The 13,116-nt window shown below is 36.8% G+C and overlaps 1 protein-coding gene across 1 annotated transcript in view; it reads right to left on the bottom strand.

The window, feature by feature from the left end:
* The window catches only part of MUSK (muscle associated receptor tyrosine kinase), a 1,728,668-nt gene that overhangs the window by 1,056,374 nt on the left and 659,178 nt on the right, over positions 1-13,116 (bottom strand). Inside the window, exon 5 of the mRNA XM_044061034.1 lies at positions 10,031-10,172. Coding sequence (XP_043916969.1) covers positions 10,031-10,172 — 142 coding nt within the window. The remainder of the gene's footprint in view (positions 1-10,030; positions 10,173-13,116) is intronic.

Below are 13,116 nucleotides of genomic sequence, written 5' to 3'. Positions count from 1 at the left end.
TATCAACACCAATTAATGTTGCCCTGATTGGTCTAGCAGGTTCTGCAGCTGCTGAATAGATACACTCTTTTCTATATTATCACAAGCCTGCTATGGGGCATAGACTGACATTATGAATATTGCCTTGTCTGATTGCCATGAATCTGTCACTAATTCTGATAATATGCTGGTAACTCAAGCTGGGTAAATGGACACCAGCTGGCCAGGTCTGCTGGGTCTTATGCCAGGTACACACTGGTCAGTAAGGGCACATTCACACTTCCTGCCATTAGCTCTCCAGACAGCAAGGTTCGGGTAAGCCGTGTCTCCAACTCAGTTATCACTGGCAAATACCCATGGTATTTCGTGACATTAGTCAACAGGACCAAATTACCTAGAGTCATATTTTACATATTACTGTTGAATGGCTAGCCATGACACAGCACACAGTCTGTATTCAATGTTCTCCTAGCTTGAGGATACTGCACACCACAGCAAATTCTCAAAGTGGTTGGTCTGTACAACTCTTTCCCCTATAGGGCACCATCTAGAGTCTATGCAGCTGCTCTAACCTCCATTGTTGGGTGAGTCTGAGACAGAAACACCAGGCTGGTGAACCCCTCAAAGACACACGAAGAACATACAAACTCCATACTGGTAATGGCCAGAGGTCAAGATCAAACTTTTTACCTTGTGCTTGAGAGGTGAAGACCTTAAACATTACGTCAAATGGTCTCTATTCCAAATAATGGTTGATAATGACTTGGATCCTTGTTAACAGCCTTTGACTTTGATCTACTGATGTTTATATAGCATTAGCTTGTTGAACACAATTGCATGGGTAAGGTGTTATAGTGTGCCATTTTATTAGGCTGCCCATTGCTGGGTACGGTTGGGTATATTACCTTACAGGTAATACTCATTTGCTCATTTGCAGGTAGCTTAGTGTGTTATTCGTAGACAAGAGGCATCAAGTTCAGCTGCTTAAATGCACAGCATTGCTGTGTGCCTGTTCTTTGGACTAGTGCATAGTAATAATTCCATACAATAGCTTGGGCAATAATAGTGCTTCTGAGATTATTGCCTTGCTTCAGGGAGCAGATTGTTGTTATACTGCATAAAGCTTGTTTATGAATGTTCGATAGTTTACTTGTTCCAGGAGGTTTAGGTTATGATTGACTAAAACTCCCATGTTGTTTCCATGACCCTATTGTTCCTTTAGGTCCTGATGATCCTGGTTATACCATGTTGCTGTGTGGTAGAGTCCAATTTGTTATTTGCAAAACAAGATTTACTTAACCTTTTCATTTAGGATTAGCTTACTCTAGATGATCCATTTGCTGAGTGATGCAAAGCTGACTTCCAACTAGTAGATGAGGGTTTAAAGGTCTTTAAATGAGTGAGTAGGGATGAGTTACCCTATTGTATAATTTGAAGTCTAATAGTACTAGGTGCATGATGTTTATAAGCATACTAAATGGCAACGGCCCTAGAATGTGTCCCTGTGGTACATCGATGTTTGATGTGAATAGCTTGAAATGTTTTTCTTCCAAATGGATGCAAATTTCAGTTTCTAAGGTAGCTTGAAAATCTGAGTTGTAGAATATTCTACACACTGTACTCTTATTAGAAGAAGGTGGTGGTTAACTACATCAAATGCATCAGATAAGTCTAATGAAGCTGCAGCAGAAGTTGACCTTTTGTAAATAGAAACATGATCAACAAGTTGTAGTCAGGCAGCTTAAACGGCCCATTGTATCCTGGATAGACTCAAGGCTGTCTGTGTATAATCAGGTTAGGTTTGTGTTCCAGTACATAATTCATGAAATCTACATGGAGAGCTGAATATTGTTTCTACTGTGAATGGTTGTTAGTCTTGCTTAATTCTCCATACTTGTGTAGTTGTATAACTTAAGCAGATTTTCCAAACTTTGTGCAGATGCAATGTATGTAGTTAAGAGGTTAATATCTATATGTCAGTGGCAGCTGGTGACTTCATAGCGGGAGGGGTGATCGGTAGGAAGCAACCAAATGCCTGGGGCTAATTGGAATGGGGTGGTACACTATTTTGACAGGTTATTGACTGTTACCTATAATCCAACAACAGATGGGGCAATTACATTAATCCACAGACTGCCTCAGTATCCACTTATTATAGCTACCTCATGGACTATATAAACCCTGGATATCTGTCAATAAGGCCAGTCTTAGATGAAATGGCACCATAGACAATGGACTCCATGGGGGTCCCCCATTTTACAATGGTCCCTCTGCACCTCACTATAATGTTCCCCTCAATCCTGGCCCACTAACAGCAAGCTTGATTATTTCTTTCTGCCTTTTCATAGTTTGTCTTCCTTTTCATCTTTTTTTCCTCTATCCTTTTAACACAGCCTAACTAGACTAGAATCCACTGGATTTAGTGTGGAGGAAGTGATAGCCTGAATAAAAATCATATCTAAGGAAAGAAATTCAGTCTTATTTTTCTTTCAAGAAAATATAAGTTGTTTCAAAAGCTCAGTGTTCAATGCTAAGAAAATAGTAGTTGCTAATAAGCTTAGCTGACAAGTGCGTGCAAGGATATATAAATCCCATCGGGCAATAGTGCCTGCTTCCCTACTCCTGCATGAAAGACCTTTACCTTCTGTGTCTCTGGTTTTATATTGGAATGGAAGTAAAATCACAAATAGCTACAGGCATGCATTATGCACCAGATAGTACAGAGAGGAAACTAGAGCACCTAGATAAAACCTACATGCAGACGAGAAGTACATGCAGATTCCACACAGAAGGAATCATAGCCAAAACCCAGCCAGGAGACCAAGTGTTGTGAGACAATAATGGTACTCACTGTACCACTCTACTGATGATTAGCTACTGTAACACCCATCCTACCAAACTTGCAGAAGCTCAACCAACAGCCCTATACCCGGCAATTAAAGCCCCATTTATTGATTGTGCATGCTTTAGATATTAGACTGTAATAAAATAAATAACTTCCTACAATAGTTTAGCAGGCACATGCTCATGAACAACCATCAATTATAGCTACTTGCACTATTCTGACTACAGACTTAAATGTTTGATTGTGATCAAACTAGTGAATAAATACATAAAGAACTGTGACAGAGGATTCTGTCTTCTCAGCTCATTGCTGGCAGAAAACTGTGCAACCCACTGATTCCCCCAACTTACCTCTCAAACTTTTAGCTCAAGAGCCAAGAAGAAAGGCAAAAAAATAATGGGGTCAAAGGACCAAAATCAAGGACAGACACTGCACTTAACTTAGAAAGTTGCTAGAACAACTCACATTGCATTAGAATGCTTTTCATGAAGGCATTTAGGTCTGAAATGCATGTCTCTGCCATTATTTACTGATTGCAGTCTTCACCGATTTACGGGCGGCCACGGTGGTGCAGTGGTTAGCATTGGTGCCTCACAGCAAGAGGTTCTCCGGTTCGATTCTCGGCTGGGGTGCCTTCTGTGCGGAGTCTACATGTCCTCCGTGTGGTCACGTGGGTTTCCTCTGGGTGCTCCGGTTTCCTCCCAAAGACATGCAGTAGGTGGATTGGGCACTCTAAATTGGCCTTAGGTGTGTGTGTGCATGTGTGTGCCTTCTGTGGAAGGTTGGGTGTCGGGCTGGCAACTCGACACTGTAAAACTCCACTGCCAATCATGAGCAGACAGATGATCTGCTGTGGTGACCCCTAACTGGGAAAAGCTGAAAGAAGAAGAAGTCTTCACCGATTTGTTGAAATACCACAAACAAAAATAAAAATATGAGTCAAAATCAGTCACATTCTACAAAATCATGAATGGTTGGGAGCATCTATACCCCAAGACATGCACATATTACACACACACAAACATAAAATACAAATCCTTGCCATCCTACATAGCATGTATAGTGCTAGTAAAAATATGAAAAACAAATCAGGAATCAACAAGAACTGCCAAGCAAACGAAGTTGTACACTCCCACTACCATAAAAAAGAAGAAAACAGTTAAATCCATTTAAAACTTTAATGTATGGGTGCTTTTATTCTATCAAAGATAAAACTTCCTTAGATATCTGATCTGTATAACTGTTGAGTGATCACAGGACCACAAATGCTGGAACTATAGCAATCATCTGACTTTACATCATCAAAGAGACAAGTGAGATGACACCGACTCAGGAAGTACTACAACAAAAATACTAGAAAAGTCCAATTTTCCCGACATTAAAAAAATAGTAAAATACAGATAATACAGATTAAAAAACTAAAACTCCAAGAACTGGCAGTCAGAAAAAAAAATGCAGAAGCATGCTGCCCAGCCAACAGAACAGAATAAAAAGTAAAGTTTTTATTATAAACAATCTTTAGTTTGACAGCTCATAGAAAAATTCTGGATACTCCTACAAATAAACAGTCAGAGAAATTACCCTATTATATAAGTCAGAAATTGTGTTGGCAATCCACTGTCTCAATATTTCTATAAGGGGTATCCATAGTCACGGCATCCACATTAGTCACATGCATATACTATGTACTGAATTTCTTCATTACAAAATTATGCAGTAGGTAACACACAAAAACAGTCAAGCACCTTTTACACACAACATATGACTCAAAATGTACCCAATCACTACAAGAAAACTAGCTAGCCTTTTTTATTTTAAAGGTTCTGGTTGCCCATACGCAATAATTATGAATGCAGAGCTAATGTGCAGTATGAAGGTTGCCTGAACAGGCAACAAAAATATTTTTTAGGGTTGCCCTCAAGTCCAGCTTTTATGAAAACACTTTTGTCAGGAGGGGCTTGTTACAGTAATGTAAAATATAATGCTTAGTAATTTATAGACAATTTCAATATATTAAGAAATTTACAAGCTCCCCTTACAGACCATTACCTAACTTAAACACCTAGCAGCCATCACCAAAATACTTACTACCAAGTATTAGAAGAATCCTCAAATTCTGTCCATCTGGGCTGTAAGTAAGAGCTCATAGTTAGATACTAGGCATGCAATCCAGGAAACCATTGAGGTGAATGGCCCAGATTTCCAGTTATCCCAGTTTCACAAAGGAGTATAAAAGTAACAAGCTTACAAGTATAAAACATAACAAAAATCTAGTTATCTTGTTCTGTTATTTAGCTGTAGATTTATTGTAATCTATCTACTGACATTTAGCAGTTGTACGAGTCTCACAGGTGTAATTTTCAGGCACGAATTCTCAATCCAAAAAACTCCACTATACACTTCAGAAGGAAAAGGCTAAATGACTTCTTAAAAATTCACTTTGAAGTTGAGTTCAAGTGCTGTAGTTCTTTTCAGGTTTTGCTTCCCATCTGCATAGTCTCTCAACTTTGAACATGCTTCCTCTGAAAATTGCAGACATTTAATATATCTTGGTATGTGTGTGCATATATATATATATATATATATATATATATATATATATATATATGTATGTATATATATATATATATATATATATACACACACACACACACACACACACACACACACACACACACACACACACACACATATATATATACATACATACACACGCACACACACACACACACACACACACACACACACACACACACACACTTGCACATAGAGCAATTAAATCAATGAAAACATACCTTTCTTTATGCTGGTGTGGCATCCTGGCTGAAGAAAAAAAACACACTCCCATAATCCTGCTTAGTACTTGCACTAAGTACTTTTTTCTGATTCAGTTTCAAGCTATTTTAGCACTCGAGACAGCCTGAGCCAATCAAAAGGGCTCCTCGCTGCTTCAAGCAGAAGATCAGTGAAGCACTTGTTGAGTGATATTTCTGACATCTGTAACAACAGTGGGGATTGGTGGAAACTGAATTTACAAATCCCTAAGCTGAATTATGTTATTTTTAAACACAGTGATTCTCATAACTCCATGAATGCACATTCTCTGAGTTCAAAGTGCCTGAGAAAGAAAGTGAGTATTCAAAATCTACTATTTCTCTACTTAAAAAAAACAGTGAGCTTTAAAATATATTTTTCTCTTCTTTCTTTATTTATTTATTTTTAAACTGGGGGTTGCAGCTCAACAGCTAATACTATGAGCCCGCCTTTACACATGACAAGTGAAGTCATGGTGGTATCTCTTTCTTTCTTTTCTTATTACATACATGTTCAGTTTGATTGATTTCCCACTGAATAAACCCATGAATCAAAGTCTGGTAAGCTCTAGAAATCTGCCTTTGATTACCTGTGATTGGTTACAGCCACTTGTGTACCAGGAGCTTCAAGGAAACAAAACCTGTCATCTAGAAGGACTCATTGGAATCTATAAGGATGCTTTGGAGGCAGATATAGCACTTTTAGCAAATAACCATGTATACCTACTATATTTTATAAGAATGAGAGCAGATACTGGGAAAGGTTTAAATGATAAAGTCTCTATAAAACTGGTATTGAAAGCTAGACCCCTGTATAGATAGAGCTAAGTTTATTTATATATCCTGTCTCTTGATGATGTTAGGTCTTTCCATGTATTTTATATATATGTTTTTAGATATTTTATTTCTATATTTCTATATTTTATACATTTATACAGTATTTTAGTATGAATAATAGACTTTATATCTGTGCACTGAATAAGAGGTTTTAGGTATATATATGGGTTTCATCCAGTCTTAACATAAGTGTTCTAATTTTAGATGCTCTGATGAAACATGTGGGTATGTGTGTGTATTATATATAAAGAAAAAAAATCTGTAGTAATGGAGTGTTTAATATTAGGAGGTCAACGTATCATTCTGATTTTTACGATATGTTCCTTTAAAACTTGTTTTGTATGGAAATGTGGGAGGAAGTGATGAAACTGTATTTAAAATAGATGTCTGCATAATGTTTGTTAATGTCTGAAGAAGCAGTTTGATTAACTGTGTAAGTGCTTATGTTTGTTTTTTGAATAAAATATTTTTCATTATTAAACTGGATCTGGAGCCATCATTTTGTTCTGCTCTCTTTTGGGGTTTTGGACTATGTGTGTATGTATGCATGTATGTATGTGGAAAGGGAAGCACAAACAATCATGTTATAGGCAAGAGGAACCACAGATGAGTGCTTACATCAATGGATACCTCTTCCCTTGGGGTAGTATAGGATATATAGAGAATCCATGTAGTTGGGAGCAGATGATGAAAGATTTTGATTCCTATATCTCCTTTACTCCTGTTATGTCAGCACAGTGGCACAGTGGATAACATTGTCATCTCAGAGCAAAAGGTTACACAGTTTGATTCTGAGTTGGGGTACCTTCTGTGTGAAGTCTGCATGTCCTCCCTGTGTTTACATGGCTTTCCTCTGGGATCTCAAGTTTCCTCCCATATTCCAAAGACATGCAGTAGTTGGATTGGACACTATAATTTGGCCATAGGTGTGAGTGTGTGTGAGAGTGTGGTGTGGAAGAGCTACCATTGCAGGGCTAGCCACCTGGTGGTGTAAATCTTGGCTCTAGATGATTGTCACTGTAAAATTGAACAACCTTGAATGCCTTAAAAATCTCCAGCTATACTCTGTCGCATATCATCTACTCAGAGGCGATCTCTGCTTAACATACAAGGCCATGACAAACCCAGAGCTGTTGGACATGCTACACTTAAAGAAATCCCAATCCCTCAGAGCCACACGCTACAGGGATCTAAACCTTGTCATCACAATAAACAAAACATGCTGGAGGGATAGGTTCCTGACCCAGAGACTCCCTAGACTCTGGAATAGATTGCCCATACATGTCAAGCAGAATGCCTCTTTGGCCCTCTTCAAAAGGAACCTTGATGATTGGATGGAAGAAAGGAAATTCATCCCGGGGATCATGTCAGTCATCCTGCTAGACAGGGGTCCAGGGAAGTAAATAGTGTGGGAAGAAATAGCCAGGGAATTGTTATGGCTAGGCTTGTATAGGCCCTAGGGCTGATAGCCTAGTACCAACCTATGAACCTATGAAACTATGAACCTATGATACCCTGACCCCATGTGCAAAAATGGGAAAAGGAATTGTGGATGGATGAATGAATGGATCTCCTCTATCCCCCCTCCTGAAGATGTGTTAATGCTCCGTCAAAAGTAACTCCACTTGGTGGGCTTGTTCTGGAAGGTAAGTAAGTCAGTCTAGAAAGGGGACAGTAGAAGAAGAGAAATCAACCACTGGCAGGTAGTCATCCTGCACAACAGGGCAAAAACTGAATAAAACAAAACTATGCAGCATAGCTTTTTGTAGGGATAGCTTAATATTACTAAACTGCAGAGGTACTGCATAGCCTGCACTATCTACCAGGCAAATTCCTTATTATTTTGACTATGGTTTGTTTGACCCTGTATAACTGGGTTCCCCTATTTTTGAAGAGTTATGAACCTGATATTGTTCCTCCACCTGTTTCCTTTACTCAGCTACAATGTGGTTGTTGGTATGTCTGGATCCCTCTGGAATTCCTTTTCATTTCAGGGACATTACCTTTGGAATTTCATATTGGGGTGTTAGAGACAGTGCCCAACTTTGAGCAGATTTAAGTGGCTGCTAAAGTGCTACCTATTTGAGTTGACTTTTTGTAAGTATACAGTAACACTGGCATGTATTCATTTACTATATTATATTAATAATCTGGTTCAAGATTTTCATTATATTCCATTAATAATCTGTTTGATTTGTTTCAATAATTTAGTGTTTGACATTCATTATACATACTGCTTTGTTCCAAAATATATTGTTGTGTAGTGTCTTAACTGTTGCTGTTTGTGCATTTCTTTATTTTTAATTTTATATGTAGCGCTTAAGATCTAGGCCTTATAGTAAACATGAACTAGAATTTGGTCAGCCATTAATAAAATTCTTAGATAAGGACACAAGCTGTAAAGTATAAACTTATTATGAATTATACAATGATAGTTCATTACTATTCAAAAATGTGCACACAGTGATTGCGCAGCCAACCAGCGTGCCCATTGTACATCGAGCATATACCGATAGAAAAAAGTCCAGTCGCTGAAGTACCACTAAGTCAAACTTTCTTCTATTAGTATATGCTACAGAGGCATACATCTCAACTGTACAGATTTCCACAGATTTTTCAGATTTTTGCCTTATATTTTTGGTCTGTTTCTCATAAAATTTTCAGTTTTTCAACAAATCACTGCATTTTAGTTTCAGGCTTTATATCCTTCAGACAATGCGCAATAATACAAATCTTGTTATTCTATCAGCTTTCTAAGCTTTTAAGACCAGCATTTACAACTGACCCCTATAGTTATGCTTTAAAGCTTTAAAGTTAAAGCTTTGTCCAAATTTCTTGAGCTAAGAGGTTCAGAGGTACATATAGAGGGCAGAGCAAATACAAGAAAAATTGGGTATGTTCTGCAAAACTATAGAAACATACCTGGTTTTCTTTGTATTTCTGCCCTGTCTCTCTCATACCTCTAAAATGTCTGTTTTTTTATTGTTAAGAAAAAGCAAGAGAGATCTTCCTTTCTCTGTTGCTTATTTTCAACAGCACTGATGTACTGTGCAAGCATGGGAATGTAAGTCCCATATGCATGCACAGTACATCAACAAATGCAGAAAAACAAGGAAACAGTGCAGAGGGACACTACGGTGCTGTTATATAGACAATTAAAGCAAAGTAAGCAACTTGTTTGTTAAATAATGTCATTGCATAATAGCAATAACTGAGTAATGGGTGCAGGTATATACGGATTTATCCACACCCACAAGTCAGTTATTGCTTAAGTAAATGACAATCAGGAAAACTGGAGCCTTAGAATGTTATTTGATAAGAAAAATATTAGCAAAAAATTTTGAATATGCAACATTCACAAGTATATTGCCATATATACTGTGAAGATTCACACATCAGAGATCCTGTACTGGTTAGATACTTGAGTCTATTTTTTAGTTGTACAGATTCTGGTAAAGTTGGGTGAGTTAGTTTTCAACTGAGTAGTACAAATTCAACCAAACTTCAGTCATTTCTTAGCTTAAAGTTCCGCTGAGCAGTGAAAATGATAACTTACCCTGTACTTTCACTGTAGCAGGTTTGGAATATTCTGTACCAAGACTGTTCTTTGCAACACATCGATATTGTCCTGCATCTTCTGTTTCAATGCTGCGGATCCTCAAATTTCCAGTTTCAAGAATGGCAATGTGGTTGTCCTGCTACAAAGAGAAACAAAATGCATTATGTTTTGCTACTTTTTGTTTTCTTATTTTCAGCTAGATTGTTCTTTACATATATTGCACATTCCTGTTTTTTATTAGCCTGTTTAATCCTATGTTTTACATTTTTAAGCAAATAAAATGTTAAGTAAAATGTCATAACTTTGCATCATTCATTTTTGGCATGAATATATCTGGCATAATCAAGTTATTGAAATACTATTTTAGGCATATTTATTTATGTACCTGATAACTGAATAAGTGGACTGGATCAAATACCCTTTTCAACAAGATAAGGTATCATCATAAATACAACAGAAAAGAAATGGAAGCAAACTTTTTGCAGAGCATTTACAGTGAGCACAGGGGTATTAACAGAAGGGAACAAAACAGTTGATACAGTTTGAGTGCTTAAGTTCAAAAATGCATTTGAATTTGGCCTCAGAAGTCAAGTATTTTAAACACTTCTGTTTAAATCCTGTTAACTCACTGAATACCTGAGGTAGGTGGGCATTTAGCCTTAGTCCCCTGGAGTAAGCATTGAGACATTTCATTATCTAGTCCAGAGTGTGAATGCTACTTTCAGAAATATATGGCCTCATCATGTTAGGGTTGTAAGGAGAATTGAGAAGAACTAACAAGAAGTAGCACTTTCTGTTAATAACAAAAGATGGAGGGAGTGTGCCTGCCTATGCACAAAATTTTGGGATCAATTTTCACATTACTTTTGTACTTCAGACCCTGAAGGTTTGTTTATTTCTCTTAGACATTTTCTGGACTGGTGTGTCTGATTTTCAAGTGCCAGCTGTTATATTTTCTGGGTGCGGTTTGCTTATTGCAACTTGTTCCAGTTTTGTACATTCCAGTTTTCTGCACTGTAGCATATTACTTCCATAACTTTTCTTTGCTGCAGTCTTCTCACTACATTGTAATTTTTCATTTGGATCATTTTCTGCTTCCCCCAGTTTGCTTACTGCATTGTAGCTTTATACTCTGCAATGAACAGACTTTGTGAGCTGTTGTCAAAAAAAAAAAAATCCAAGAAACAGCAAAAATGGCAGTTTATAGTAGCTTTATTCACAAGCAGAGACTAAGCACATTCACCCTTCACAATAATCGGGATTTATCAGAGTAAAAAACATAGACCATCATCACTACCTTTATATAATAGTCTCAATAATTTAACAACCAACCAAATATCTTGACCACTTAACCTAATTAAAAACTTAAAGCAATATATATACCATAACAAATCACAATTTCTAAACAATACAAAGTAGTTAAAATCATTCTTGTGTGTGTTTCACCAATATTAGGTTAAGTAAAAACCTAAAAACACAATCATAATATGTAATTATACAAAGGAAAAAAGTCAGTTAAAATTACAAAAAATTAAGTTAAATAGACATAGCCCACAGTTTTAAAATTCTCATAATTGAACAACTATCATTAATTCGTGGTTTTATCATGGCGTTTAACCTCAGTTGCCATGGCATTTCCTTGTATTCAGATTGTCACTATCACCACTAATGTCATTGTTTTCTATTTTGTCAATAACAATAAACAAAAACCTTTTAAAACCACTGCATTCTTTTGAATGCCTGTATAAAACACTACTATCCTTTCTGTTTTTGATGTCCCTATAATGTTCACCAATGTGGTGCTTCAATTTCCTGATTTTTTTGCGCACATAAAAAGACTGACGGGTCATAGACGTTGCCAGGTATAGCACTTTTTTAACATAACAATTACATTGCCCTAGGCAACCAATCATACAGACGTAATTATTGACAGCAACATAAGGACCATCTTTGTTGAATTTGCAAAACCTAAAGCCCCACATTTGAACATATGAGAATTTGATGCATTTTTACTAAAACATTTGGGTACTCTCCTGCAGAATGTCCTTTCCAGAAAGTACAGTGATAGTACTCTGAAGTACTGTGCATTATCAGAATATCTGGTACTGGACTCACTAAGTAGCTTACAACACCTATCACAGATTTATATTCTTACCCTTCATTTAAAGACATGGTAATGAACTCTTTATTTAACTGCATGGTCATGGAGTCAGTCATAAAAATTCTTCAATAGTCTGAATTCATAAAATTGGTGCTATGGACATTTGTCAGATATAATATCACGTATCCATTACCTCTAGAATATAGATTTTAATATACTAATTATAATTTTACTCTCTATCAATCAATTTGATTATTTCAGAAAACTTTGAGTACTAGTCAACACAAATGACATAATGTTGTATTAAGTGGACCATATATGTGGTCACTCTGCTCTGCTCTGTGAATAACATGGTACTAATTATGAGACCAGCTCTTCCTTTGGATTATTATTATGCTATGCATTGCACATGACTCAACTTTGTACTACTTTTTCTGTCAACATTAATGACAAATAAATTATATCTGTAGTCTTTTCCTTTTACTTTACTATTCTCAGAGGTGATGAATGAACCACCCAAGTATCTGTCTTCTGAGCTGACTGAGAATTAATATTTTTGCCATATTTGAAAATTACTTCCCAGACACAATGTATTTCTTAATTAAAATAAAAATGTGACAGAATTTCTTTCCTTACTGATGATAATTGTTCAAAGTGTACCCCTTATGTCATATCTGAGTATCTATCTATGCTCTTGTTTCAGTCTCAGTACATTTCTGGAATTCCTTTACTTTTATTTCTGTCACTGGTACCTGTAGCAGAACCTAAAAATCTTTCCTTTACTTTTATTTCTGTCACTGGTACCTGTAGCAGAACCTAAAAATCTTTCCTTTACTTTTATTTCTGTCACTGGTACCTGTAGCAGAACCTAAACATCTTTCCTTTACTTTTATTTCTGTCACTGGTACCTGTAGCAGAACCTAAAAATCTTTAGTCCTTCTATCAATTCTTCAGGCTTCCTTTGGAAATCTGATGTGCTCAA

This window comes from Protopterus annectens, chromosome 2.part0 (assembly GCF_019279795.1).
Source record: "Protopterus annectens isolate FY-2018-M chromosome 2.part0, PAN1.0, whole genome shotgun sequence".
Taxonomy (NCBI): Eukaryota; Metazoa; Chordata; order Ceratodontiformes; family Protopteridae; genus Protopterus; species Protopterus annectens.
This window is presented reverse-complemented; position numbering and strand designations above follow the sequence as displayed.